Source organism: Capra hircus, chromosome 13, assembly GCF_001704415.2.
Source record: "Capra hircus breed San Clemente chromosome 13, ASM170441v1, whole genome shotgun sequence".
Classification (NCBI taxonomy): Eukaryota; Metazoa; Chordata; class Mammalia; order Artiodactyla; family Bovidae; genus Capra; species Capra hircus.
Window position 1 is genome coordinate 60,666,286 of NC_030820.1, and position 27,272 is coordinate 60,693,557.

Below are 27,272 nucleotides of genomic sequence, written 5' to 3' on the forward strand. Positions count from 1 at the left end.
AGTTGCATGGCCCCTGGTGTAAGAGATCCTCTCCCCCGTCCCCGCCTCCTCTGCCTGCACCCCTGCCTCCGCCTCTGCCCACCGGGCCCCGGCCTTACAACTGCCCAGGACGGCTCCCGGGCAGCCGCTGTGAGACAGACAGACACCAGGTCACCCCTCTCCGCTCCAGGTGCCTCTGTCCCCTCCACCGGCTGGCCTCTGCCTCCTCTCAGCCAGACAGGAGGAGGCATCCAGCAGCCCGACACACCTTTCTCTTCTTTCTGCAGCTGGAAAGACTCGAGTTAGACAAGCAGAAGCACACGCCTCCCTACCTCATGGCGACGGAAAACGGAGCAGTGGAGCTGGAAATCCCAAGCTCATCAACAGGTGCCAAGCGGGGGCCAGAGGTGGAGGGAGGAGCTTGGGAAGGGGTGTTTGAATCCAGAGCTGGGCCGGTGCTCTGGATTCGAAGTGGGAGTTCTGTGCCCAAGGCTTCTTTGTGTGGCACATGGAGGACCCAAAAATCAGAATTATCTCTGGATAGGGTAGGACTGGGTCAAGGGCCCACAGGAAGCCTTCCCCAGAGAGACTGGGAAAATGTGAAGTCCCCATGGATGAGGCCTGAAAACTCAGAGTGAGGGTTGAGGGGTGGGCTCAAGGCCCACCAGGGGCCCAGAACCCTGCACCCAGGGCCTCAGAAGCCCAGACAGCTCGTATTGGGAGCCCATGGAATGGCCCCAGAAGTTCAGCGGGACAAGTGCTTGTAAACTGTGGCCTGGGTGGGGACCTGGGCCCAGAACCGGTCCCTGGCCAGCCTGGCTGGGGCGGGAGGGGTAGGAGGGTGAATCCTGACTGGTGTTTCACCTCCTTTGCAGACGCAGCACCAAAGGGTGCAGCAGGCGAAGGACCCCCAGCTGCAGAGAAAGACCCTGGGCCCCCAGATCCACAGAAGGATCCTGGGCCCCCAGATCCACAGAAGGATCCTGGGCCCCCAGATCCAGAGAAGGATGCTGGTCCCCCAAACCCAGAGAAAGAACTTGGGCCCCCAGACCCAAAGAAAGAACCTGATCCCCTCAACTCGACGAAAGATACTGAAGCCCCGGCCCCAGAGAAAGGGGATGGGGCCTCGGCCCAAGCCTCAACCACCAGCCAGGGCCCTGAGGGAGAAGGAGGCCTGCAGGGAGAGCCTGCGGAGGGCTCTGCTGGGCAGCTGGCAGCCCTGCCCCAGGAGACAGCAACAACCAAGGCCGACATCAAAAAGCCCGAGGCTGAGCAGAAGACCCCGGGCAGCCAGGACCCTGGAGAAGGCAATTTGCACAAGAAGGTAGCAGAGGGCCAAGCAGCGAGCAAGAAGGGCGCACCCGCCTTTCTGCACAGCCCCAGCTGCCCCGCCGCCATCTCGAGGTGAACGGCCCCTGCCTGGGGGCGGGGAGGGATCGGGCACCATCACCACATTCAGTGCTGGCCTGGGTAGTTCCGATGTTCAGCTCTCTCTGTCCTAGGCATTGGCCTGACCACCTGGTCTTCCTGCAGAGATCAGAACTATGTGATAGTTCACAGAAGCCTGTGAACTGTGAGCTGTGACACAGCCTCTGCCGTGTCAGGCAGCAGAGGACCTCAAAAACCCCTTCTCCAGGCATCTGGAGTCCAGAGTGCCCCTTACCCCATGGACTTGGGTCTCACCAAGGCCAGGACTGAGATGTCAGGAGGAAGAGATAACTCATCTTCTTAATACAGTTATTGGTATAATCTGAAAATATGACTAATAATCAGGCTGATAGATCATTACTAATACTCTTGAAGTGAAAAGTGAAGTGAAAGTGAAAGTCACTCAGTTGTATCTGACTGCAGCCCCATGGACTATACAACCCATGGAATTCTCCAGGCCAGAACACTGGAGTGGGTAGCCTTTCCCTTCTCCATGGGATCTTTCCAACCCAGGGGTTGAACCCTGGTTCCCTGCACTGCAGACAGATTCTTTACCACCTGAGCCACAAGGGAAGCCGAAGAATACTGGAGTGGGTAGCCTTTCCCTTCTCCAAGGGATCTTCCCAACCCAGGAATCGAACCGGGGTGTCCTGCATTGCAGGTGGATTCTTTACCAACTGAGCTATCAGGGAAGCCCACTATACTCTTAGAGCTATAATACAGCACCAGCCTCAAGGTGCAATCCATTAGCTTTACCTGAATGCCAATGATATAAGTGAGGTTATTAATGATATATTTATTGTAAACCACAATAATAACACTTACCATACCAGTTTGAACTATGTGGTAATATAAATTAGTATCATTAATATGTTATCAATTGTATCACCACAATTTTATGAATCAAGAGCTACATAACCTCCCTAATTGTTGCTACCTAATGATTAACCAAATCAGCAATCCTGTTAACAGTTGTTAATGATCTCTTAGTGCATTGATACTCAAAATAGCAACACAGACATGGGAATTCTCTGGTGGTCCAGGGGTTAGGGCTCTGCACTTCCACTGCACGGGGCGTGGGTTGGTCGTTGGTCGGGGAACTAAGATCCTGTACGTCGCATGGCATAGCTGGGAAGAAACAACCACCACCACCACAGACATTTATGTATTATTAACATCCCTGGATTTTATATGAAGTGAATTTGGATTCACCATCCCACGTGTTTGGGTGGGGGCAAGGCTGTATCGGCTCTAGATTGCAGACAAGGTTTTAGGAGGCCTGCCGGGGGGCGGGGGCTGTGGCTGCTAAGGGTATCACCCTTCTGTGTTCTCACATTTCAGCCTTGAGAAGCCACTGGCCGAGAAGCCCCTAGATGAGACATCAGACCTCATCTTTGAAGGGGTGCCTGTGACCCCTGGTCCCACGGAAAGGGAGCCAGCCATGGTAGCTGAAGGAGAGAAGAACCTCCCGGGAGGCAGCCAGAAGGAAGAAGAGAAGGCTGCAGGCCAGGCTGGCCAGGCTGGGGTGCAAGGGGACACCTCGAGAGGAATCGAATTCCAGGCCGTTCCCTCGGAGAGAGCAGAGGTGGGGCAGGCCCTCAGTCCCACAGCCAGGGAGGAGGACTGCTTCCAGATTTTGGGTAGGCCGGGGCTGCCCTGGAGCCCAGGGAGGAGGGAAGGGGCTCCCCGTGTCTCCCCCTTCTCCTCGCTTTGAGCACTAAACTCTTCTGAGCCACCTCACCCAGGGTGATTCATAAAAGTGTCATCCAACCCCAGGAAGTCTGAGTTCCTAGTCCCCTTCAAGAGATGGGGAAATGAGGACTCAGAAAAGGGAGCACCCCAAACCCACAGCTAGAACAGGATATGAACCTGACTCCAGAGCTCTCTTGTTTACTTTCTTCTACATTGGCTAAAATGGAGTTTAAAAAAAAAATCATACATGTTGGAGCACCACCAGTACTCTGGACGGTGGGGTTTGAAGTTACCCTGTAAAAGGGCTCAAATGCCCTTTTAAACTGCATCCTGGACTAGTAGGGAGGGTCATGGGAGCCACAGAGGGCTGTGAACTGAGGAGCACAGGTGTGTGTGTGGAGGCGGGAGGGAGGCGGTGCCCAAGGAAGCTGGGCACGTGAGATGGGCAGGGCCGGAGCGGCCTCAAGTGCTGATGGTTTATTCAGCGAGCAGAAGGGAGCCACTGAGCGTGAGCAAGCTTGGCCAGTAGGTGAATAGGGAAAGGGCTCCGGAAAGGGTGCAGCAGGCCTGGGAGGTGGGGTAAGATGGGGTCAGGAGAGCCCAGAGTGTCCTGACAACCCCCCTCCTCCAGGCCACGGTGCCCCGGGAGACCTGCCAGTCTGCCTGGTGAGCGGCATGGTGCCACCCAGACAGGGTGGGAGGGCCTGGCGGCTGGGCGGCATCCAGGAGCCCTGCCTCCTCCCCTGAGCAGCGGCACAGACCTCCAGGGCCCACTCGGCCCAGCAATCACATCCTCGAGGGACGGACCTGAACAACCTCCAAGGGCCGTCTGATTTATCACCAGCAGGCTTCCCCTGCGGCCTCTTGGCTATTTATAAAGAGGTTTCCATTCCCGGTGACTCAGCCTGTCGGCGTGCAGGGCCTGCTGTTCCCCGTATTGTCACTAGGTGGCAGCAAGTCCCTACCAAACAGCTCCTTCCCCGGCTCCTCCCCGCTCACCCCTGCCCCTGGGCCAGGGCCGGGGGATACCCATTCCACAGGTGGTGAGAGCTTGTGGTGTTATTAGAGGGGGTGGTAGGCAGGTCCCATCCTCGACTCCTTCAGACACAGTAACGCCTATCTGGCATGGCGCTCCACCATTATAGTTGAAAGTGAAAGTTAGTAGCTCAGTCCTGCCCAACTCTTTTCAACCCCGTGGACCGTAGCCCATCAGGCTCCTCTGTCTATGGAATTCTCCAGGCCAGAATACTGGAGTGCGTTGCCATTCCTTTCTCCAAGGGATCTTTCCGACCCAGAGATTGAACCCTGGTCTCCTGCATTGCACACAGATTCTCTGAGCCACCAGGGATCACTCGGTTGCGAACTCCCCACCCCCACCCCTACCCCGCCCCGCTCCGCCCTTTTTAAAAATGGAAATGCAAAACTTTGGGATGGAGTCTTCATACTTTATAATGTGGGAGGGTCTGAGGAGTCCAATCAGCCGTACCCACTGTTGTGCCGGGAGAAGCTGAGCCCCTCTCTGACAAAGGCCTCCCGAGGAGGGTGAGTGTTGGTGGCAGAGCTGACTTTGGAAACTGGGTCCCTAGCCCCTGTCCTGGAGCCAACTGTCTCCCAGGTATCACTTGGTGAGCACCCCTGGACGGGGCCTAGGCCAGGCAGGAGGGCATGGTGCCAGGGTGAGTCCTTAGCAGCCCCAGCACTGACCGAAATGGCTCTGCTCTGCTCCACAGATGACTGCCCACCGCCCCCAGCCCCATTCCCCCACCGCATTGTGGAACTGAGGCCCGGGAACATCAACAATCAATTCAGCCTGAACTCCAAGGAGGCACTGGGCGGGTGAGAGCTGGGTCCCTAAGCGCCTGGCCCACGGGCAGGAGAGCATGAAGTCCCCAGGCCTTACATCTGCCCCATGGAAGGCCCAGACATTCCGATCAGACGTGAACCACACGGTCACGACTGTTTCCATGTGGTCTCACTTGTCTGTGTGCAGGCTGTTAAATGGCTGGTGTGTCAGTCACTCACACAAACACACGATTGGTCATTAGGTGTGTCCCATAGGAAGCACGTAATACTGTCCTGTGTGTCTCAGTTTGGAGTACCACACTGACCCCTTGAGGGTGATCCTCTGTTTTGTTAGAAGTCCTGAAGTTCCCTCTCCCGGGGCCTGGAGCCCTTGCCTGCCTGTGAGGTGCCCATCAGGGGCTGTCCTTTGATAAGCCTATCCTGCCTGAGCCTGTGATTTGTGCAGGTCCGCCGTGGTCTCTGCAGTAGAGCTCACGTTTTGGGAGGGTACTGGAGCTGGCTGGGATTTCCCCATCTCACAGGGAACAGAGCACAGCACCCCCCTCTCCCAACTTGGCCTTTGGAACTCCCTTACTCTCAGCCTCTTCTCTCTCCAGCGGCAAGTTTGGAGCGGTCTGTACCTGCACAGAGAAGGCCACAGGCCTCAAGTTGGCAGCCAAGGTCATCAAGAAACAGACACCCAAAGACAAGGTAGTGCAGTCTGGCTGTGGGGAGGAGGAGGGGAACCTTGGAGCTGGTGCCTCTCTCCTTCTGCCACCCACACGTATGCACCAGGGGCCAGGGGTGCAAAGCTTGATGCTCCAAAGATATCACACAGATCAACAGACAGGCGGACAGTCCTGCCATAGGGGCCTGATGCCCCTGACCATAAACTTCACCCCACAGTTGGTGAATTTATCTTGGGGACTTCCCCTTCAAGCCCTCTGGTTCAAGTCAGTAAGGGCTGATGAGCACAGGCTCTGGGCCAGATGCTATGCTGTGCACTGGAGGTCCCTGAGGGAAGCCAGGTGGTCCCTGCCCCCTGAGAACAGCAAGAGAAACAGGCCTCAACACCAGCCCGGGGCCTGGTTCAGAGCAGTGCGCGTTCAAGGAGTGAATGAATGAATGAGGCATAGACTCATGTGGAGTGAGGGAGTCGGGTGTGTGAGGAGGTGATGGCAACCTAGCAGCCTGGCATGGTGGGAGCTACATAACTCAGGAAAGGTAGGGTGGGAGGGTGGGGAGAGGAGTTGTCACAGTGGAGTCTCCTGACTCACCCGCAGGTCAGCAGAGTCTCCTGAATGAAGGCTTTGAAGAAGGAGGAGCTGTTTTCCAGTGGGAAAGGCAGGGGAGAGATTTTCAGACAGAGGAGACTGTGGATAGAAAGGCCTGAGGATCAGAAATGGCAGGTGGGAACCCTTGAGTCGAGATCGAGACCAGGGGAGCAGAGACAGCACATGCAGAGGCCTGGAGCCCAGAAGGAGCAGGAGAAGCAGCTCCGGAGGAGTGCTGGGAGGTCGGGAAGATCTTCTTCGTGACTCTTTCTCTGTTGCTTCCACTTAACGGGGCTCAGGTCCCAAGGCCTCTATCATGGACCTGGCTCAGCGGAGATGCTCAAATGTGATGTGTAAATTAATTGGAGTCAGCTATTGATTGATTAATTATTGGGTATTTTTTCACAGTGCTGTGTACTGTGCCAGGTGCTAGGGAAATGGCATCGAACAAGTCCTAACATGCTAGAGAAGGGGAACAGACAACTAAAACCAATCCAAAACATAAAAAGTGTGGTGTCCGGAGCCGAGACAGTGTTAAGAAGAAAAGTAAAGCCAGGAAGGAACAGGGTGTGTGGAGCCGCTCAGATAGGGTTAGGTGACATTAGGCTTCTCTGAGGAAGTGGCGTGGAAGGTGAGATATTCTAAGGAATGGAATAATGGAAAATGGAACAGTCCAGGCAGTGATCCAGTGCTCTGGGGGAACAGGTCTAGGGAGAGACCTGATCTATAACATCTGCCAATTTCCTTGGTGTAAATATTCCTACTGTGGTTGATTTCAAGCTACGGATGTGACCACTGGCTGGCAGACTTTCTGAAAGTGACAAATAATGGCAGCCGAAACTAGGAAGGCAGTGGTGGGGGAGCTAAGAAATGATTGGATTTGTAATCTACTTGGGATGTGGAGTCAAAGGATTTACTGACGGATTGCTTCCTCTTGTGAGGAAGCAAGAATAAGAGAGAAACCTGGAAAGCTCCTAACTTTCTATCCTGCACACTGGGGTTAAAAATGACGGCCTTTTGCTGATGGACATGCTGCGGGCAACTCAACTGTGGGGAAAGGGTGGTATCAAGGGTTTAATTTTGGACATGAGAGATTTGACATGCCTATTAGGCATCCAAGGGGGAGGGACTGGTTTCTGGAGTTCAAAGGAGTACTTGCGGGTGGAGATATGTATTTGGGAATCAGTCACATCTGGATGGAATTTCCAGTCATGGGACTTGAGAATGCCCTGGGAGAGTGTAGAGCAGGGAGGGCTGAGCGGGAAGGATGGGGCCCAGGATTCAGCCAGCAGGAGGCAAAGAACCAGCAAAGAAAAGGAAAGATGTCCCAGCAGAAATGACTGTGTGGTAAGGACACAGGCTGGAGGGTAGGGAGATAGGAGGCGAGGAGACCAGTGAGGAGCGGGAAGGCAGCAGTTCAGGTTAGGTCCACCCCGAAGAGGGTGGAGGGCAGGGAGTCATGATGCTCAGATGGTACCCCTGATGCTCCTGGTCCCCAGGAAATGGTGTTGCTGGAGATTGAAGTTATGAACCAGCTGAACCACCGCAACCTGATCCAGCTCTATGCGGCCATCGAGACCCCGCATGAGATAGTCCTCTTCATGGAGTAGTGAGTGTTGGCGGCAGGGTGGGGGCCTGGGGTGGGGGGGGGAGCAGAAGGCAGCAGGCCCAGAGGCAAGCCTGTAGAGGGGTCTGTGCACACAGCATCGAGGGCGGCGAGCTCTTCGAGAGGATTGTGGACGAGGACTACCAGCTGACTGAGGTGGACACCATGGTGTTTGTCAGGCAGATCTGCGATGGCATCCTCTTCATGCACAAGATGAGAGTTCTGCATCTGGACCTCAAGGTACTCGGGGTGGGCAGCCTCCTGGGAGGGGTCGGGGTGGCATCGGACCACCTGGGATCACCGCTGCAGCCAGCCATCCCTCCATCCCCCGTGACTCCTTCTCCTCCTCCATCCAGTCCTTCCAGCTGTAAGAGTCAAAACAGGGGACACATCAGAGAGCAAGAAAGACTTGGTCCCAGCCCTCTCCGAGTCTGGAGTTGTTGTAGAACTTGTTGAAAGGGTCTCTTGCAGTCCTGTGAGCCCCATATATAACACTAGCTGATCAGTGTTGCAGGAGCATCTGCCTCTGTGTAGGCCCCTGATGGGCACTGCTAATGTTTATTTACTTATTCCACAAACATGTGTTGAGGGCCCACTAGATGCCAGGCAGTGTTGGTGGTGGAGACCCACTGGTGAACAAAATAGATAAAAATGCCTGCCCTCATGGAGCTTACGTTCTAGAAGGGGAATCAGGAAGACACGTCAGTAAGTATAGTGTTGGGCTTCCCTGGTGGCTCAGCGGTAAAGAATCTGCCTGCCAAGCAGGAGACTCGGGTTCGATCCCTGGGTTGGGAAGATCCCCTGGAGAAGGGAATGGCAACCCACTCCAGTATTCTTGCCTGGAGAACCCCATGGACAGAGGAGCCTGGCGGGCTACAGGTCCTGGGGTCGCCAAAGAGTGGGACACGACTTAGCGACTAGAACCAGAGCAAAACGCAGTGGTGGTGCAGCAGCATGCACAGGGCAGGCACTAACGGAAGTGTGTGCTGAGGGGACATTTATGTTCTTCTTGCTCGATACCTTGCACATAGCAGGTGAGGGAGAGCAAATACTGGGTTGGCAAAAAAGTTTGTTTGGGTTTTTCCCTAAGATTTTATGAATCCCTCCAAGTCTGATCAGCTGGCCGCGGCCGTGGTGTGGAGTGGGCAGGGGCCCCATGAGTGCCTGGTAGCCCCATCCTTATGGCAGGCGTTAATGTGGAGTCAATGGGAAGGCTAGTGGGGAAGATGAAATCTGAACACTGAGGCGGGGGAACGGCCGTCGGCGAAGTGGACAGTACTTTCGTTCATTCATTTGGTAAATACATACTGAGCACCTGCTTCTGTGCCTCTGTGCACTGTACACAGTGCTGGGCGTGGTTGTTGCCCTCTGGATGGTGAGGACATGACCCTAGCCCCTGGAGCCTGTGGGGTCATGGTAGAATCAGACGTAATAACTCGATGAATAGATCGTTTTATTTTTTCTTAAAATTTTCTTAATTTTTATTTTTGACTGTGTCACTCAACCTGCAGGGTCTTGGATCCCCCACCAGGGATCAAGCCCACGCCCCCTGCAGTGGAAGCGCCAAGTCTTAACTATAGGACTGCCAGGGAAGTCCCTTAGATCAATTTAAACCACCAAGTGTTATGGAAAAGTGCGTGAGTGTAACAGGGAGACATACAAGGTGGAACTGAAGAAGAAGGTAAAGGCCGGAGCATTCAAGGTCCGATACAGGAGATGCTACTGGTGCTATTGTGAACTAACCCCTCCTCTGTGCTTACTAGGGGTCAGAGGCACTCAAGGTGTGTTTAGAGTGTGTGACAGTCCTTTGGGTCACGTGTGCTGTTATCATTGCCACTGACAAGTGAGGGAGCAAGGAGAGTAAGGGAATGGGTTTCAAGGGGCCATTCTGACAGCAGGGAATTTAGGAGGTGGTCATAATAAGCCAGGAGAGATGATGGGGCTGGAACCCATAGCAGTGGGGGAGGGATGGGAAGTGGTCAGATGATGGACACATTCTGAAAATAAGAGTCAGTCGGATTTCTGATGGTTTGGATGTGGGAGGGCAGAAGGAATGGAAAGAGTACAGGTGCCTCCCAAGTTTCTGGGCAGAACTCAAGCCTGCATGATGGCATTGGAGGCTGCCCTTCTCCAGTGAAAGCAGGGGTAGAGCAGGGTCTCTGATAAAAATGCAGTGTCCTGGGAACAAGTGCACTGAAGTCTGTGTGTCCTAAATGTGATTTTTTTCAGGATAGCAATAAGTTTTTCATCAATAAAGGGTTTCATGGTCGAGTAGGCTAGGTGAACCGCAGCCTGAAGCCCCTTCCCAGGGTTCCAGCTGCAGGGCTTTTCAGGAAGTCCCCTGTCCTCGTCCTCCAAAAGGAGATATGGATCTGTCTGGTTTCCCCTGCCAATTGTGTCCTTGGAGCCTTTTTTTTTTTTTTTTAATATTATTTTTTCTCTTTTTAAAAATTTGTTTTTGGCTATACTGGGTCTTCCTTGCTGTGTTTGGGCTTCCTCTAGTGGCAGTGATCAGGGGTCACTATCTAGTTATGGTGTGAGGGCTTCTCATTGCGGTGGCTTCTCTTGTTGTGGAACACAGGCTCCAGGTACATGGGTTTTAGTAGTTGCGGCTCATGGGCTCCAGAGCATGGGCTCATTAATTGAGACACATGGGCTCAGTTGCTCCGAGGCACGTGGGATCTTCCAGGACTAGAGGTCCACTGGCCACCAGGGAAGCCCTCCTCAGAGCCTTTGCATCCTTCCCGTGTTTCAGTAGAGCACTGTTGGGCTGTTGAAGTCACTAGCATCCTGCTCTGAGTGCAGCAGTGTGAAAGGACCTTCAGAAAGCCTCCTGTTTGGGGCCTCAGATCAGATACCACAAAGCCCAGATGAAGAACAGAACCTTGTTCTTCAGAACCCAGCTGGGTCAGGAGGTGGAGGCCCTGGGGGAACTAGAAGACTCCTGCCCATCTCGGCGGTCAGCACCAAGTCCCTCCAAGCCATGTGTGGCCATATGGCCAGGGCTTCCAGTGTTTCAGATGGTGCTGAAAATCAGGGTTCTTGTGCAAAATCTGCCTTTTAGCCATCATTAACGACTTACAACGTTTCTGCCCCACAACCTCAGATGAGTCCTGTGTCCTTGTGTTACATGAGGAGGAGATGGAGGCCCAGCGCGGGAGGCGTTAGCCTTCAGTTAGACCTTCAGCGTGCTCACCCATGCTTGGGGTGCCGGATTCCAGGAGTCTTGGCTGAGCACCTACTGGGCACTTTGTTAGACGCTGAGGGTGGGGAGCAGGGACGCCTGGAGAAGAGCCCCTTTCAGGCCTCCAGATCCCCCTCTGTGTCTGGAACAGGCAGATCTGAGGGTTTCTGATGGGGGGCTATCCACTCTGGCAGCCTGGGCCTCTGGTCCAGGGAGCCTGAGACTTGGATGGACTGGGATGGGGAGGGAGGGTGAGCTGGGTCAGAGGTCAGTCCAGGCCACCCCCTTCTCCTCAGCCAGAGAACATCCTGTGCGTCAACACCACGGGCCATTTGGTGAAGATCATCGACTTTGGCCTGGCACGGAGGTATCACCTTGGGTGGGCGGGGTGGGTGGGGCCAGGGGAAGGTGGGAAGGTGTCTGGGAATGGGCTGGGGGAGTTGTGCTCTGAGCCCTTGGCCTGACCTCCAGGTATAACCCCAACGAGAAGCTGAAGGTGAATTTTGGGACCCCAGAGTTCCTATCCCCTGAGGTGGTGAATTACGACCAAATCTCCGATAAGACAGACATGTGGAGCCTGGGGGTCATCACCTATATGCTGTGAGTGTTGATGGGGTTGGGGCACATGGGTGGGCAGCTGAGGCCAAGATCACTTCCACCTCCCCACTCTCTCAGGGTTTACTGGGCATTGGGGGTGCACTCATCATTCCTCTTCTTCACACTAACCCTGGGAAGCTGGGATGATTATGGCCATTTACAGATGAGAAGAGTGAGGCTCAGAGAGGGGAAGTGACTTGCCCGAGGTCACCCAGCCAGATTTTAACCCAGGTCTGTCCCACCTGAGAGGCTGGGGGTCTTTCCAGCTCCTGGTGCTGCTTCTCAGGATCTGTCATCCCCGACCCAATCTTACCTCCCTGCCTCCTGCCATCGCCTCCTTCCAGGCTGAGTGGTCTCTCCCCCTTCCTGGGAGACGATGACACAGAGACCCTGAACAACGTTCTATCAAGCAACTGGTACTTTGACGAGGAAACCTTTGAGGCCGTGTCAGACGAGGCCAAAGACTTCGTCTCCAACCTCATCGTCAAGGACCAGCGGTGAGGCTCACCCCCCAGGACATGAACCCCATGTGTGCAAAGTCCAGTGTGTGTGTGTGCTGGGTGGGAACTGGGCTGGGAGGCCGGCAGGAGTGGTGCCTCCCAGGCCTGCCACCTCCTCTCACCACACCACCCACTCTCCACAGGGCCCGGATGAGCGCTGCCCAGTGCCTCGCCCACCCCTGGCTCAACAACCTGGCAGAGAAGGCCAAGCGCTGTAACCGCCGCCTCAAGTCCCAGATCTTGCTTAAGAAATACCTCATGAAGAGGCGCTGGAAGGTACCGCTGGACTGAGGCAGGGAGGAGAGAGGGATATGGGGTGGGAAGGGCGCTGGCCCCACTAGCCCCGTCTTGGCTGGTTCTGTCTGGAAAACAGAACTGGCTTTTCTCTCTTTGTCCTAGGCTGGCTCCTGCCCTGGGTGGTGGCCCTCTGCTCACCCCCTCCACCCTGGGGAGGGGCATCCTTTTATGGCTTGGGCTTAGGAATAGGTCTCTGACCCCATCTCAGGCTTCTTCCCTTCATTTCACAAATATTTCTTAACCATCTACCACCTCTGGGCACTGGGGACACAGCAATGGGCAAAGAGAGTAGGATTTCAGTCTTCGTGAACTTACTTTTGTTAGAGGGTGGGGAGTTATTAAAAGGAATTAAGGAAGGGCTCTGTTGACTCAGACAAAGAATCTGCCTGCAATGCAGAAGACCCAGGTTCGATCCCTGAAGGTCCCCTGGAGAAGGGAATGGCAACCCACTCCAGTAATCTTCCATGGACAGAGGAGCTGGGTGGGCTACAGTCCTTGGGGTCACAAAGAGTCGGACACGACTGAGCAACTATCACTTACACTTACTGGAAAGAAATAAGAATGGTCAGGAGTGCTGGGGAGAGGCTGTGCTTCTAAATAGGGTGTCTAGGGAGAGCACACTGAGAAGGAACCTGTGAACAAAAACCTGAAGGAGATGAGGGCTGAGTCAGGCTGGTATGGAGGGGGAGTGGCCCCAGGCGGTGGGAACAGCAGGCACAAAGGCCCTGAGGCAGGAGCATGGTTGTGGAGTGTGAGGAACGGGTAGGAGGCCAGTTCCTCTGAGTGGAATAAGCAAGCGGCAGGAGAGGTGTCCGAGAGGATGGGGAGGCGGGGCATGGAGAGAGCCACGCTGAGGGGCTTTTTCTTGGAATGAAATAGGAACCAGTGGACTGCTTCCCAGGTGGGTAGCGCTAGTGGGAAAGAACCTGCCAGCCAACGCAGGAGACGTAAGAGATGCGGGTTCGATCCCTGGGTTGGGAAGATCCCCTAGAGGAGGGCATGGAAACCCACTCCGGTATTCTTGCTTGGAGAATTCCACGGACAGAGGAGCCCGGCGGGCTACAGCCCCTGGAGTCACACAAAGTCGGACACGACTGAGCGACTTAGCGGTGCACACACAGACCGCCATGAGGGGAACGGTACTCAGGTTTGCTGACGGGTCTGTTGAGTGAGGCAGGGCATCCTGGAGGCTGTGGTGTCATGGCGCCTCCTGTGGCCATTTTGGGCACTGCAGCCTCCCTGGCCAAGGGCCCTCCTGGAATGAAGGGGACCTTGGGAGACACACAGTCTGTCCTACAGCTTTCCCCCTGCCCCGCTGCTGACCGGGACCCCTCTCCCTCATCCCTCAGAAAAACTTCATTGCTGTCAGCGCTGCCAACCGCTTCAAGAAGATCAGCAGCTCGGGGGCACTCATGGCTCTGGGGGTCTGAGCCCCGGGGAGCAGCTGAGGCCTGGACGCAGCTGCGCAGTGGCCAGGGCTGAGGCCACACAGCCCAGAAGGCCGGAGCAGATGGGCCAGATCGCCGGGCAAGGCTGGCCAGGACGAGGCTGCGCCAGGCTGGGAGGCTCGGGGCTCCCACGCCCCCACGCAGTGACTGCTTCCCCGACGTGAGCCGCCTCAGATGTGGCCTGACTCCATCCTGCTAGCACCTCTTCAGACAGGGCTCTGGCCCCCAGCACAGCCCGGACGCCACGGGCCCTGTTGTTCCTGCCTGGCTCCCCTTCTTGGAACTGCTGCTCTGGTGACCCCTGCTTGGCCTCACCTGGGGCATCCCTGGCCTGGGCTTGCTCCTAGCTAGAGTGGGAGGGCTGGGGGTCCTGGCATGTGGGGCTTCTGCAGTTGTGGGTGGGAGGCCTCGGTGGGGCAGGACGGCAGACTGCCGGTTTCTAAGGCGCAGCTGCCCAGGGAGACAGAGCAGGCTTTGTGAAGGAGGGCCTCCGTGTCCCCACCCGCCCGTCTCCCCACTCCCAACAGATAAGGCTTAGCACACACCATCTGGTGCAGGGCCCGGCCCCCGCCCACCTTCCTTGCGACCACCAACATACAGGAACTCTGTGTGAGAGAGAAGACGCCCAGCCCAGGCCTGGGTGGAGGGGGAGGGGAGAGGCCTGGGGGACAGGGGAGACCACCCCCGAGCTTGCCTGAAGGCCAAGCCAGCCTAACCCAGCCACTCCGGCCCCCATTCCAGGGGTCACCCACGGCCTCAGAGGATGGTGTCGGCAGGCCCAGAGGAGTGGGAAGGCTGTCGGGCAGCCCCCAACCTGCTCTCAGCTTGTGCCATGTAAATAAATGTACAGGTTGGAAGTGGCCCCCTCCCTCTATGTGTGTGCACCTGGGTGAGGTCACAGCTGGCCAGCGTTTACAGAGCACTGCTGTGGGCCAGTCACTTCAGCAGTGCTTCGAGTATGGTGTGGTGCTTACTGATGCAGCCTCAGGAGCCAGACTACCCAGTGCTTGATCTGGGCAAGTGGCTGCCCGCTTGGTACCTTAGTGTGCTCATCTGTGAGAGGCCACAGCACCAGCCAACATTTATACGAGATTACTATGTGTCTGGGCTTCCCAGGTAGCTCAGCTGGTAAAGAATCCACCTGCAATGCAGGAGACCCCCAGTTCGATTCCTGTGTTGGGAAGATCCCCTGGAGAAGGGATAGGCTACCCACTCCAATATTTTTGGGCTTTCCTGGTGGCTCAGACAGCAAAGAATCGGCGTGTAATGTGGCACACCTGGGTTCGATCCCTGAGTCAGGAAGATCCCCTGGAGGAGGGCATGGCAACCCACTCCAATATTCTTGCCTGGAGAATCCCCATGGACAGAGGAGCCTGGTGGGCTACAGTCCGTGGGGTCACAAAGAGCCGGACATGACTAAGCATAGCACAGCACTGTGTGTCTGGCTCTATTTAAGGGCTTGTATGTCTGTTTACTCATTTATGAGGTTACGAGGTATGTATTATTCATATTATAAACGGGGGATACTGAGGCTTAGAGAGAAGAACTTGAAGGCTTTTCAACAAGTCAGAAGCTGGGGCTTGAAATGGACTATTCCACCTCCCACAGCAAGTCTCTGCTCACAAGTCCTCCCTGCTTCTCACCAGAACAAGGTGTAAGCAGATAGCAGAGTCTCCAAAGGGAGCCAGGAGTTCTGGCCTGCAGCGATGGGGGTCCCCTGGGAGGACTAGGGAGCGAGCTGTTCTCCAGTCTCACCCACAGGCCTCAGCCCTCCTCATCCCAAGCCTCTGCTGGAGGGAGCAGCCTAGACGGCAAGAGAGCTTAATGCTAATAGGACAGCCTTTCTGGCTGTGAGGACAATTGAGTCAATTGAGGCCTAAGCGGGGCTTCAGCAGGAATAGCAATAACAGCAGCTCCTATGCACTGAGCTCCAAGGGGGCATGGCCCAGACCCAGCTCTGTGTGTTCAAGTGACTGGTCCCAGCGACCCCGCATGGTGGGCAGCTGTATTACGTTCATTTCTCTTGACGGAGCAGCCAAGCCTCAGGGAGGCGAAGCCTCTTGCTCAGGGTCACACGGCTAGCCCATGGCAGAGCCAGGGTTTGTACCCAGACAGTCTGGAACCAGAGCCCCCACTCTGAACCACTGCACTATCTGCCTCTGCGAAATCTTGGATGGAGACCTTGACTGCTCAGCCTTCCATGAACGCTGGCCAGGAGGGCAAGGCCAGGTCCTCACCCGACCCTGCCCTGTTCCAGCAGATGGGTGTGGAGTTCCCCTGCCGCAGGTGCCACATGGGACAGGATCAGGGGCCTCTGGGCTCTCAGCCTGCTGGGCTTGCACTCGGGGCTCAGGAGGGTGGGGCGCCTCGGGGAGCCTGGTTTAGGCTCTTGGTGGGAGATGTGTTATGGGCAGGGACCCTAGGGCCGTGGATCCCTTGCCTGCCTGTCTGCCCACCACCTGCTAGCTGGGCCAGGCCTGTGGTTTCCTCCGCGTTCTCTCAGCCGTGCTGGCCCCCACCCAGGCTGAGCCTTGGCCACACAGCGTGATGATGAGGAATGAGTCACCGCCATAGTGGAGGGGTGAGGAAATGAGGTCCAGCCAGCACCGAGATCCAGGGCCGGGATCCAGCTGGGGAAACCAAGGCCAAAATGAGCAGGCTGCTCAGCAGGGACAGGAGAAGCTGGGACTAGAACCCAGGACCCCAGCTCCCAGCACAGGCCTCATTTCCCCCTCTATGAAACAAAGGACAAAGGACAGAGTTTCAGAGGACAGCCTCAGCACCACTGTCCTCTGCCACCCCAAGGGCCATGGTGACAATCGAGAGATAGGACAGGGGGGCTCAGTCACCATATTTCACAGGTGAGGAAACAGGTTCTGAGAGGGAAACTGATCTGCCTGAGGCCACACAGCGAATGAACCTGTCCTGGGAAGGAAGCCCACCCAGAGCCGTGGAACAGGGCTGATCACTGCCTCTCCTGTCTCTATTCCCTCCAGGGAGCACACCTTACAAAGCTCTTTTTATTCATCAGGTGCCTCCTTTGGGTTTCCCCTGCTCCCTGGAGGTAAAGGATATGGACTCGACAATATGGGAACAATGAGGGTGGGGGGGTTCAGAGAGATTTTGCTCCCTTAGGGCCACAGAGTACACCCAAGAGAAGGCTGGGGTGGCAGTCCTTGGTATGGGACTGAATCTCTGCCCGTCTGAGGCTGGGATCCAGCCCCATGACCTTCACTAGCGCTCCCATCCCCAGCAGCCTCTGAGCTGCCCTGATAGAGGGAGTGGAGCCAGAGCCAGGCCCAAAGCTCGGGGCTGGGGCTGGGGTTCTGCAAGTCCCGGGCAGCAGACCCTGCCCCTTGCTTGGCGTGCCCTGCCCACCCCCCGTGCCTGTGTTGTGGGCTCCCTTGCATAGTGCCCATCACAATGCTGATGCTATAATCTTCTCTGCAAGGAGCTCTGTTGCCCCATGGGGCCAGGGCCACCAGCTGCTCCTGCGCACCATCGCAGGCAAACCCCTCCCCCTACCGTGGGCTCTGAAGGGTTAACACCCTCAACAGGACAGCTCCTCTGGTCCCAGAGAGCGGAGCGGAGAGCAGCGTTCTCCAAGACTATTTCCTGCCTCTGGGCCTTGGCCAGGCCCACAGTGACCACCCCCATGGGTCTGAGGCCACATCTGGTTTGGATTACTCCGGGGCTGGTGACGCTGCCTTTTCCTGTCGGCATCCAGTGGCCTTGAATTCCACCAGCCACCTTGGACCCAGCAGGGCAGCTGTGGGAAAAGATTCCGCCAGTGACAGCGCCGCCCCGAGGGTGTGGAGCGGCCAGGGCTGTGCTAAGGGCTGTGCCCACCTGGACCAAGCATCCGTTCCTGCAGCTGCCCCACACCTGTTCCTTCCTTCACTCTAATGGGTGTTATTTACTGAGCACCAGGCACGTACCAAGTGATTCCCATGTGTGCACTCACTTCATCCCACCCGGTGAGTGTGTATTTCAGCAGTTCAGGGATGAGGAAACTGAGGCACAAGGAGCTGACGGACAAGTGCATGGGTTCCCAGCCAGTACGTAGTAGGGTGAGGATGCAAAGCAGGTGGCCTGACTTCAGACACATCCTATCACTTCACTGCTATTTCTTGAGACCCTTTTCTGGGCCTAGTCTTAAGCCAGAGCCTGGAGATGAATTAGTCATGGCCTTGGTCTTCGGGGAGTTCACAGTCTCTGGAACCCCTGGGGTGGGAGGTTGGGGATTGTGGTGAAGCTAGAAGGGCGTAGAAGAAGACACTTGCTCCTATTCTCTCCTTTCCAGTGGGAGTGACAGCCAAGCTGAGAGCAAACAAGGAGCAGGCCTTTTCCAGAGAGAGTGAGGCGGGTTGTTCTGGGCAGCTCCAAAGACTTGGAACTGAGAACAAGCTAGTCTTGAAGCATCCCAGGGGGCTTTTGCAGATGAGGAAGCAAGAAATAAGTCTGGGGAAGTTGGCAGGAGCCTCAAATGCCAGGCTGAACCCCAGCCATAGGGAACCATGGGAGGGTTTCAAATGAAAGAGGGACATGATCAGATCTGTGATTTATAAGGATCGCTGCAGTCCGGGACATCACTGATGGGAGAGAGAGACTGGAGGCAGGGAGAGGCCAGGGGGAGGTTGGGGCATGACTGCTTGAGGGGGCTGTAAGGACTGTGGGGACAGGAAGAGGGGGCTGCAGACAGGCAGAATGGGGTTCACGTGGGCCTGTGCACCCTCTCTGAGCCTCAGTTTCCTGTCTGTAAAATGGGATGATAGTACCTGCCTCCTGGGGTCAAAGCAAAAGTGACCTGAGATGTAGAGATCAAGCACCTGGCCAGGCTGCTGAGTTCACGTGTGTTCCACAACTCTCTCCAGTCCCTACTCTGTTCCAGACACTATTCCAGGTGTAGAGGACAAGCAACCAATAGACAAAAACTCCTGGCCTCATGGAACTTCCTTCCTGGGAGACAGACACTGGGCGGCAATAACGAACTTAGAATGAGTTGGTGGGGTGGGTGGGGGACGTGGTGGTCAGGGAATGAGTCCTGTGGGTGTTCGTGGAAGATTGGTCCAGGCAGAAGGATGAGCCAAGTGCAAAGCCTGTTTGGAGTGAGGGTGGGAGAGAGTGCAAGAGGAACCAAAGCCAGATCATACAGGCCTTTGAGAGCTTGGCCTCTGGCTCTGACCAGGAGCCCCTGGAGGATTCTCTGAGATTTAATCCATGGCAAATGGATTTATCCTTTTATCCCCCAGCACACCTTTATTGAGGGCCTGTTATATGCCAGTCACTGGGTTGGAGAAGTGGATAAAGTGGATAAGGCAGACCGAAACCCTGGCTCCAGAGGCTTATGACACTAAGGCAGAGATATAAGAAAAAGTGAATACACACAGAGATGCATATTTCCACATTACAGTAGGCACCAGGTGGAGGAAACACATGGGATACAGAGATGGGGAAAAAATCTAGAGACATCCATTCAAATCAAAGGGTGAGGGGAGGCTTCTCCCAGGAAGTGATATTCAACTTGGCCTCTGGATGCTAAGAAGTCAGCCATGGGGAGTGAGCTTTTCAGGCGGAGGAAACAGCGAGTGCAAAGGCTTAGAGGAATCAGCTGCCTTAACTCACTCGGGAGAGTCAGCCTCCTCTTGGTCTCCCAGAGAGATCAGGGCACCCTGAGGACTGCGGTCTGGAGGAGGCAGCCTTTCTGGGGGTCAAAGGGAGGGTTCTGGCTGACTGTGGGACTAAATGAGCCTCTGGTCTGTTTTTAGCCCAGAACCACTTCCTTTAGCCCCACCAGCTACCTCCCTGAGTCACCACCCAGTTACCACCAGCAGGGCGGGATTAGGCACCTTGGGGTCTGGACCCTCAGGGACAGTTTTGCCAATGAAAGGGGCAGAGAGGACTGGGCTGAGGGTACAAGGCCCTCCAGCGGGGCTCTTTCGTGTTTCGGGAGTTGACGTACCATGTAGTGTTAGTTTCAGGCATCCAATTTCATTCATGTTGACTGAATTGTACACATATTGTGCAAGATGAGATTTTCCCACATGCCAGTCCTTGAGAACTGAAATCTTGCTCCATTTTACAGATGAAGAAACTAGCACTCTGAGAGGTGAATCTACTTGTTCAAGGTCACACAGCAAGGAAGTGAAGATGCCAGGAATTGAATACAAAGCTTCATCTCAGAACAATCTCTCCTCTCCCTACACACACACCCCCAACCTCCACAGTAGCTACAGCCTCCCCTGGGGGGAAAACCAGGTTAAGAAGACAAGCCCCCAGAACCCACGTATTTATTTTGCTTAAACACACACATTGCTGTTTGCATGGGCCAGACCCTGTTCAAAGCACTTTGTAAATATTAATTCATGTAATCCTAGCAACAATCCCATGGAGGTAGGCACTGTTAGTAAATCCACATTTTTCAGATGAGGGAAACCCAGAGAGGGGAAGCAACTTGCTCAAGATCACACAGCTGGGAAGGGACAACTGGGACCTGAAGCCAGACAGCTAGGGTCCAGAGCCCTTGCTCTTAGCTGCCGTACCTATTGCCTCTGGCAGCCTGGCCTCTTAGGAGTGATGGGAGGGGATGTTTTGGCCGAGGATTAGATTCCTGGGTTTGTACATTCCCAGTAGGTAGACATGCCAGGCTAGCTGACACAGCCTCTCCCGTCCTCCTCATCACTGTGGTGGCCCCAGAGGGCCCACGCTCTAAGGGAGAGGGTCTCCCCACCCTGGCCCAGGCTCTGTCTGGGGTGTGGGAAGGAGCCTGGAACTCTGGGCAGTGGAATGCTGTAAACCAGGGAAGGAAGCGGGTGGGCGGAGAGGCGAGGGGGAGATAAGATGTGGAGGGTGGAGAAGCAGCTGAGGAAGGCCCAGCCCTATGGGTGGGGGCAGCCTCCCTGGAGGCAGAGAGAGCAGAGACCAAAGGACCAGCAGGTGAAGAACTTCCTGACAGCCCTTCAGAGCTGCCAAACTTGGGTGGGAAGAGGCCAGCTCTGAAGGCACCCCACGTGATACGCACTGCCTGGTGTGGAGGGGATTCAGAAATGGGGCGGGAGACGCCCTTTCAGCTCTGATAGTCCAAGAATCTGAGTCGCTGTGATGAAAGACTCTGGAATATTCTGAAGTACCACTGGTTTTACTGTTTTAGATTTGATTTAGCCTGACTCTGCTCAGGCCACTCAGCACCCTTTTGCATTCTGACCTGCTGAGAAGGAGTGGAGGTTGGGAGCCCCTCCTGGAGACAGGCCAGCCTCCAGTGTGGAGAATCAGGAGAGGCTCCTGATCCCCTAAGAGCTATACAGTTAAGGCAGCAGAGGGGTACTCCTGCCCTGCTGTGTGGCCTTGGGCACATCACTTACCTTCTCTGGCCTTGGTCTCTCCATCTGTGCTGAGGTGCTTTCTCTGGGTCAGCCCAGCTTAGGGATTCCAAGTCTCTGCTGAGCACGGTCCTTCCCGTCAGGTGGGGGTGGCTAGGCAGGAGCCGGAGGGTGTCTGTTGGTCACGGAAAGTATGTGAGGGCAGGAGGCCCAGTGGGTGGGGTCCCCGGGCTGGGCAGCAGGCAGGCAGAGGGTAACGTGAGACCATGGTGTCTGGTCTTCCTGGTCCAGCGCCTCTGGGAGGGGATCCCTTCCAGTTTGTCCCCCAGGTCAGCCCCACCCTGGGATTTGGGTTCAAAGAGTCAGGCTGTGCCTTCCTGACTGCAACCCCCTCATCGGGCAAAAGGAATGAAATCAGGGCCTAGAGAGATGGGCGCCGGTCCAGGCTCACATGGCAAGTCCAAGGCAGGCTCTGAGCCCAGGGTCCTGCTTAGGCACTGGGGCTGAGGGGCCCATCTTCACTTCTGGACTCTTCGAGGGGACCTGAGAGGGACACGGAGGGGGCTTGCCCAGCTCTGGGTGTGGCTGACCCCTTTGCCTGTTCCCCTACCACAAATGGGGGCAGGGGGTGCAGTTTCTTCTCCACAAGCCCCCGCCCCAGTCAGATACTAAACCTCCTCCAGGGGTGGGTGGAGCAGGATGCCGAGGCTTCGGCTCTCCTGTTGGGCCGGCCTCCCATCCTCTTACTGGCTCCAGGACACAGGCTGGGAAGGGACTGGGGTCACCGGGCCTCCACAGGAATGCGCCGCAGGGAACGGCGCCGGCAGCGGCCTCTTTCTCTGATCCAGCTGAGATAGGACCCCTGCCCCCTGAATCTGTCCCTGTCTCTGTCTCCGAGCATCTCTCTTTCTCTCTCTCACACACACACACCCTGAGTCGTACTGACCCACACAGGCACACCCTGTGGTGTGAACCTCTCCTCGCCCTGCCCTGCACTCATGGGGCTCCATCCTGTCCCCTTTCGGCCACAAGGCCGCCCATATGGGACACGACGTCCCCCCCGCTGCTCCATGGGTTCCAGGCTGTGGCCCAGCACACACGGTGGGGAGGGTCCCCAAACTGGCCAGGCATTTCCCCACCCCCTTCTGGCCGCACTGAGCCTCCCACCCTGCAGGTCCCCCCTCCACCCCAGCTCTGGAGTCTGTGGGAACCAGACAGCTGGGGCCGTCCAGCCGGGCTCGCTTCCTCCCAGGCCTCAGGGGACTGGCTGAGGGAGGAGGGAGCCGCAGAGACTGAAGCCAGCGTGGCTGCCTGCCCGAGAGGGGGGTTTCTGGAGGGAACTGGGCTGCCTGACTGATGAAGGGGTCTCTAGCCTCCTGGGTATCATCTCGTGGGACCCAAGAGCCTCCAGCAAAGAATCCTTGGCTCCTGTCTTCTCTCCCTACACCCATGATCCAGACGGGGGACTGAGGTCCCAGAAGAAAGCTATCGGCTTCAGCAAGCCTGGTGTTGGAAGGTGTGGGAACAGTGAGGTTTCAGGTCCCTAAGCCTGTTCCTCTGATGGGGGACATGAATATACCCACTTCTCCTGCTTCCACCCAAGGGGGCAGCTGAAGAAGGTCAAAGGTCAGGGCTCAGCCTCTTCTGAGCTGTACCCTGGATAGCCACCCCCTCCCACTTTAAGGGAAATGTTTTCTTAAAGAGACACCAGGAGACTTCAGAGAGCTGTTGGCTCAGGGAGGTCTCCCAGTCACATGGGAAATCCAGACAAGGGAAGTGTGCCTGCCTTTTGAGCCTTGGGCTCCCTGTCTGTGTTAGGGGTGAGGGGTGGCTTTTTAGCCCTGGCACGCCAGGCTTCAAAAAATGCCCCCCTCCCTCTGAGGGGGTCACCCTATGTGCCACCCTGCAGCCTCACTCAAACTGCAAGTTAGGATTGGTTGTTGGGGGGTGGGGGTGGGGGCGGGTAGAGCCACACAGACCTGGTTTGGATTTCTTCTCTGCCACTCATTTGCCATTTGGAGCCAGAGCTAGTGAGCCCCAAATTCTTTGAGCCTCAGTTTCTACCACTGTAAAATGGGGATAACATTCTGTACCACACATATATATATGACAAGATATATATGAGCCCAGGACAGGATAAATACCACAAATGGTCACAGGTATTGTGGCTGCTCATCATGAGGGAGCCGAGTCACAGATTTTGGGGCTGGAGGGTCAGCCCCTCAGTGCCGCCCAGCCCCAACCCTGCTGGGCATCTCTCCTGATTGGATCCCTCCTCTCTCTCTCTCCCACTCCCTGCTCCCCCTTCCTCTGCCTTCCTGGGAAACCTCCTGAGAAAGTCCCCAGCAGTAGAGAGCCTCATGTGAGACATATCTATCTGGGGTCCCCTCCCCCTGCCATTCCACCCCACAACCACACCCATTCCACATGGAACCAGGCGTCCTGGTATTCAGCTGCCAACCATCCAGCAGACTGACCCTCATCATCACACTGGCTTTATTGGCCCTGAGAGCCACAGAGTAAATCCCCAGGGGGCCCTGCTTCCCCTCACCCCCAAGTCTGTCCAGAGGCCCTAGGGCTGGCTGAGTGTTCACCGCTGCAATCTTGGCTTTCTGTCCCAGATGTCGTGGGCTTGCCAGGCCCGCGTCCTTTGAGAGCTCCCCAGATCCCAGAGTCAGGCTCAGCCTGGAGGGCGTAGTTGGCAGGGGCTATGCAGGGACGGCCTGAGGCCGGCTGGCCTTCATTCAAAGAAGAACATTCCTGGCGTCCGGTACAGGCAGGGGGTCAGCCCCAATGGGTAGCTGGAGCTTCCCTGGACAGGGAAGCTGCCTGCAACCCAGGGTTCCTTGGGGTCAGCTGGCAGGGGCAGCGGGGCTCGGAGGGAGGCTGGAGGGGTGGATGGTACAGGGGAGGGGGCTGCTGAGGCCAAGAGGTGCTCGAGTCCTGGGTCAGCCCCCATGCAGAAATTCAGTGCCTGCAGCCGGCACTGGTAACTGCTCCCGATGGTGGCCTCGGGGGTCAAGAGGGGTGCAGGGGCCTTGCTAAACCCCTCAGCCTCAGAGAAGCTGGTGGGAAAGCCAAAAGCAGGGCACGAGGAAGACGAGGTGGCCACAGGGAGCTCCCCTGGGCCTGCAGGCTTGGGCGTGGGGATCTCCTTGGCCTCTGAGGGTGTCTGAGGTCTGGCATCAGTGGTGGCCGGGCACATGCTGGCTGGCAAGGCCCCCATCAGACCCCCATAGCTTAGGCCCTTGGGTTCCAGTGGCTCCGGTGGGAATGGGCACTGTCTGCTAGCTGCGACGTCGGGGGCTCCTGGGTCCTGGCTGGTGGCTCGGAGGGGTCCACGGCGTGCTTTGGTGGGGCCCTTGGCGCCCTCGGCACCTGCCCGTCGGGTGAAGCGCCGGCGGCGGCGCAGAAAGCTGCCATGCTCGAACATGTCATGGCAGTCGGGGTCCAGCGTCCAGTAGCTGCCCTTGCCCGGCTTGCGGTCGTCGCGAGGCACCTTGACAAAGCACTCGTTGAGTGACAGGTTGTGGCGGATACTGTTCTGCCATCCCGGCCGGTTGTGGCGGTAGAAGGCGAAGCGGCCCATGATATAGCGGTAGATGCCGCTGAGTGTGGCCCGCTGCCCTGGAGAGTTCTGGATGGCCATGGCGATCAGGGCGATGTAGCTGTAAGGAGGCTTGGTTGGCTCGGCTGCAGGGGCCAGGGGCCCGGGTGGGGGCGGCTGCTGCATGCTGGCCGGGCTGGCCGGGCTGCCGGAACCGCAGAGGCCAGGCACGATGTCCAGGGCTGGTGTCCGGCACAGCCTGCCCAGGCTGGTTAAAAGGCCCACTGGCCCAGCCTCCCAGCCTGGAAAGGCAAAAAGGGGTGGGCCCGCCAGGCTGCCCTCCCTTCCTCCCTCACTCCCCTCCCCCCAGGCTCAAGAGGGGCGGGCAGGAGAGGCCAGGATTGGGAAGCTGTGAGCAGCTGCCCAGGGTGAGGAGGCACGCGAGGGAAGGGACTGAGACCCTCAGCCCACGTGTGCTGGCTGGTGGTGGTGGTGGAGGACGGACGGGATGTGCACCTGGGCGAGACAGAGACAGAAACCAAAAGAGATCCAGGCAGAGATAGAGAGAATGAAGAAAGGCAGGACAGAGAGGAAGAGAGGCGGGGACATAATAAGAGAGAGACAGGAACACACAGAGGAGACAGGCGGAGACAAGAGACAACAAGTGGACGCGAAAGGGGAGACACTGAGAGCCAGCCCCATGCATGGGCGCACGTGCGCAGAGCACAGAAAAAGAATCACTGAACAAGAGAGAGAAATCCACCAAGACAGGACGAGGGAGACACACACACACGCAGACACTCTCAGGAGAGAGCAGAGGTAGGATCTGTGGCTCAAGCACAGGGAGCTTTGTGAGAAGAGCCTCAGGGGCCTCTTGAATCCCCACCTCTGGTTTCCTCTTTCTCCTTTCCTCGTCCTCCCAGGCCCGTGATTCTCTTTCTCCTCCCCGCAGTGCAGAGCACTCGGGGTCACACTGTTCCCTGCTCTTCTAGCACTGGGGTCTGCAAGAGGTGGGGCATCTAGGGTGGTTATGAGAGCCAGCCCAAACCTGGCTTGCTGAGCGCTGGCGCCCTCTAGTGACTAGTATGGGGAGGACAGACCTCAGGCCAGAGACATCCCCCTTCCCAGAGGCTCTCAACCAATTCTCTGGCTGAGCCTCAGTTTCCCATCTCTAAAATGGAGCTGATGACTCTGCAGTTGTCCAGGCTGTGGTAAAGCTTACACGGAATCCAGTGCCCTTTTAGAGTTCTGGCACCGAGTAAGGGTTTCGACATGACAAGGACTGTCACCTTGAGTTTCTCCGATAGCTGCAGCCTTAGGCTGGGGGTACAGCGAAGCCCAGGACAGTCAAGGCTTCTGAAGGATGAAGCAACCTCCACCGTGCTCTCCCAGCCCCAAGCAAACCAAGTCAGCAGGCACCTCCTGCGTGCCACTGACATGCTAGGCCAGCTCCCCTCCCCTCTCGACAGTTGCTTCTCAGACTGACTCTGCTCCAGAGGCCCTCAGAGTAGATGAGGAATCTGAGGCTTAGAGAAGTTAAGTGCCTTGCCTGCGGTGGCACAGCTCGTGAGAGACCAAAGCTGTGATTTCAACTCAGAAGTCTGGACCTCCGTAATGCTACTCCTTCTGTGAGGGGCAGGGGTAGAGGACAGTTACCGGGCCACCGCTGCAAAACAGGTTTGTGACCCCCAAGAGAATAGGGACCACGGTCTGCTCTATCCCCGGTGTGCAGCATTTGCCTGAAACAGAGTAGGTGCTCAATAAACACTTGTAGAATGAATTTTAAAAATAGTGATTTGACTGACTTCTGTCCTTTGTGGAGTCACACAGTGTCTCCTCTGTAAAAGTGGCTTATTTATGTATCACTGAAAAATTTATTACATTGCCATCTGTAAGAGAACTCCCATAAATAAAGTCAGAAATCAGAAAAGGTAAAAGGTCTGATATCTGGGGTAGAAAACAGTGACTTTACTGACAAGGCAGGGTCACTGCCTTCATGGTGGAGGGGGTTCCCTCCCAATTCTCACAGACTCCCTACAACTCACATTTTGCAAAAATTGGTGGGGCTTGGGGATGGGATGGACTCCTGGCTCCCACTTAGGTTCCTATCCTAGGCCTGCCTCAGGTTCTCCAAAGTCAGTATCTACAGGCGGCGGTTTAGTGGTTAGCATTCAAAGCCCCAAGTTCAGGTCAAGTCCTCTGTTTCGGGAGCCCCGACCCCCACTACCTCTTACCCCCTCCAAAGAAGAGAGACTTGTGGCAGGTGGAATGAGGGTCTGGAAACTCAGAACCCCTCAGAAGTGTGACAGTTCTGTTACTGGTTGGGCTTCAGTCTAAACCATACCAAGGGTTTAATTATTAGTAAACTCAGCCACCCCTCCCCCCCCCTTGTTTTTTGGCCAGACGGTGGGGCTTGAAGGATCTTAGTTCCCCAACAACAAGGGATCCCTCCAACCTGGGCCCCCAGCAGTGGAAGTGCAGGGTCCTAACCACTGGAGTGCCAGGGAACTCCCAGTAAACTCAGCTTTAAGCAAACTTTATAACGGATCAACTGCAGTTAGAGTCTGCTTTAGGTAAACCAGTGTAGACATGTCCGACTCTCAACAAAAAGATCAAGCC

General features: G+C 56.2%; 2 protein-coding genes across 2 annotated transcripts; one reads left to right on the top strand and one right to left on the bottom strand.

The window, feature by feature from the left end:
• MYLK2 (myosin light chain kinase 2) lies at nucleotides 45-14,656 on the top strand. Its single transcript, XM_005688364.3, has 13 exons — nucleotides 45-169; nucleotides 267-366; nucleotides 855-1,383; nucleotides 2,749-3,047; nucleotides 4,830-4,935; nucleotides 5,499-5,592; nucleotides 7,655-7,764; nucleotides 7,860-8,001; nucleotides 11,242-11,312; nucleotides 11,417-11,545; nucleotides 11,887-12,039; nucleotides 12,186-12,318; nucleotides 13,689-14,656. Exons 2-13 carry the CDS (start codon nucleotides 315-317, stop codon nucleotides 13,767-13,769), a joined length of 1,899 nt encoding a protein of 632 aa, XP_005688421.2. The 5' UTR covers nucleotides 45-169; nucleotides 267-314; the 3' UTR covers nucleotides 13,770-14,656.
• On the bottom strand, nucleotides 23,585-27,261 carry FOXS1 (forkhead box S1). Its single transcript, XM_018057686.1, has one exon. It carries the CDS (start codon nucleotides 24,837-24,839, stop codon nucleotides 23,847-23,849), a length of 993 nt encoding a protein of 330 aa, XP_017913175.1. The 5' UTR covers nucleotides 24,840-27,261; the 3' UTR covers nucleotides 23,585-23,846.

Excerpts from the sequence above, each read along its gene's own strand:
- FOXS1 (XM_018057686.1), bottom strand. The coding sequence starts at position 24,839 with ATGCAGCAGCCGCCCCCACCCGGGCCCCTGGCCCCTGCAGCCGAGCCA.
- MYLK2 (XM_005688364.3), top strand. The coding sequence starts at position 315 with ATGGCGACGGAAAACGGAGCAGTGGAGCTGGAAATCCCAAGCTCATCA. Across the intron at positions 3,048-4,829 it reads GGACTGCTTCCAGATTTTGG|ATGACTGCCCACCGCCCCCA; the intron begins GTAGGCCGGGGC and ends TCTGCTCCACAG. Across the intron at positions 11,313-11,416 it reads GACTTTGGCCTGGCACGGAG|GTATAACCCCAACGAGAAGC; the intron begins GTATCACCTTGG and ends CCTGACCTCCAG.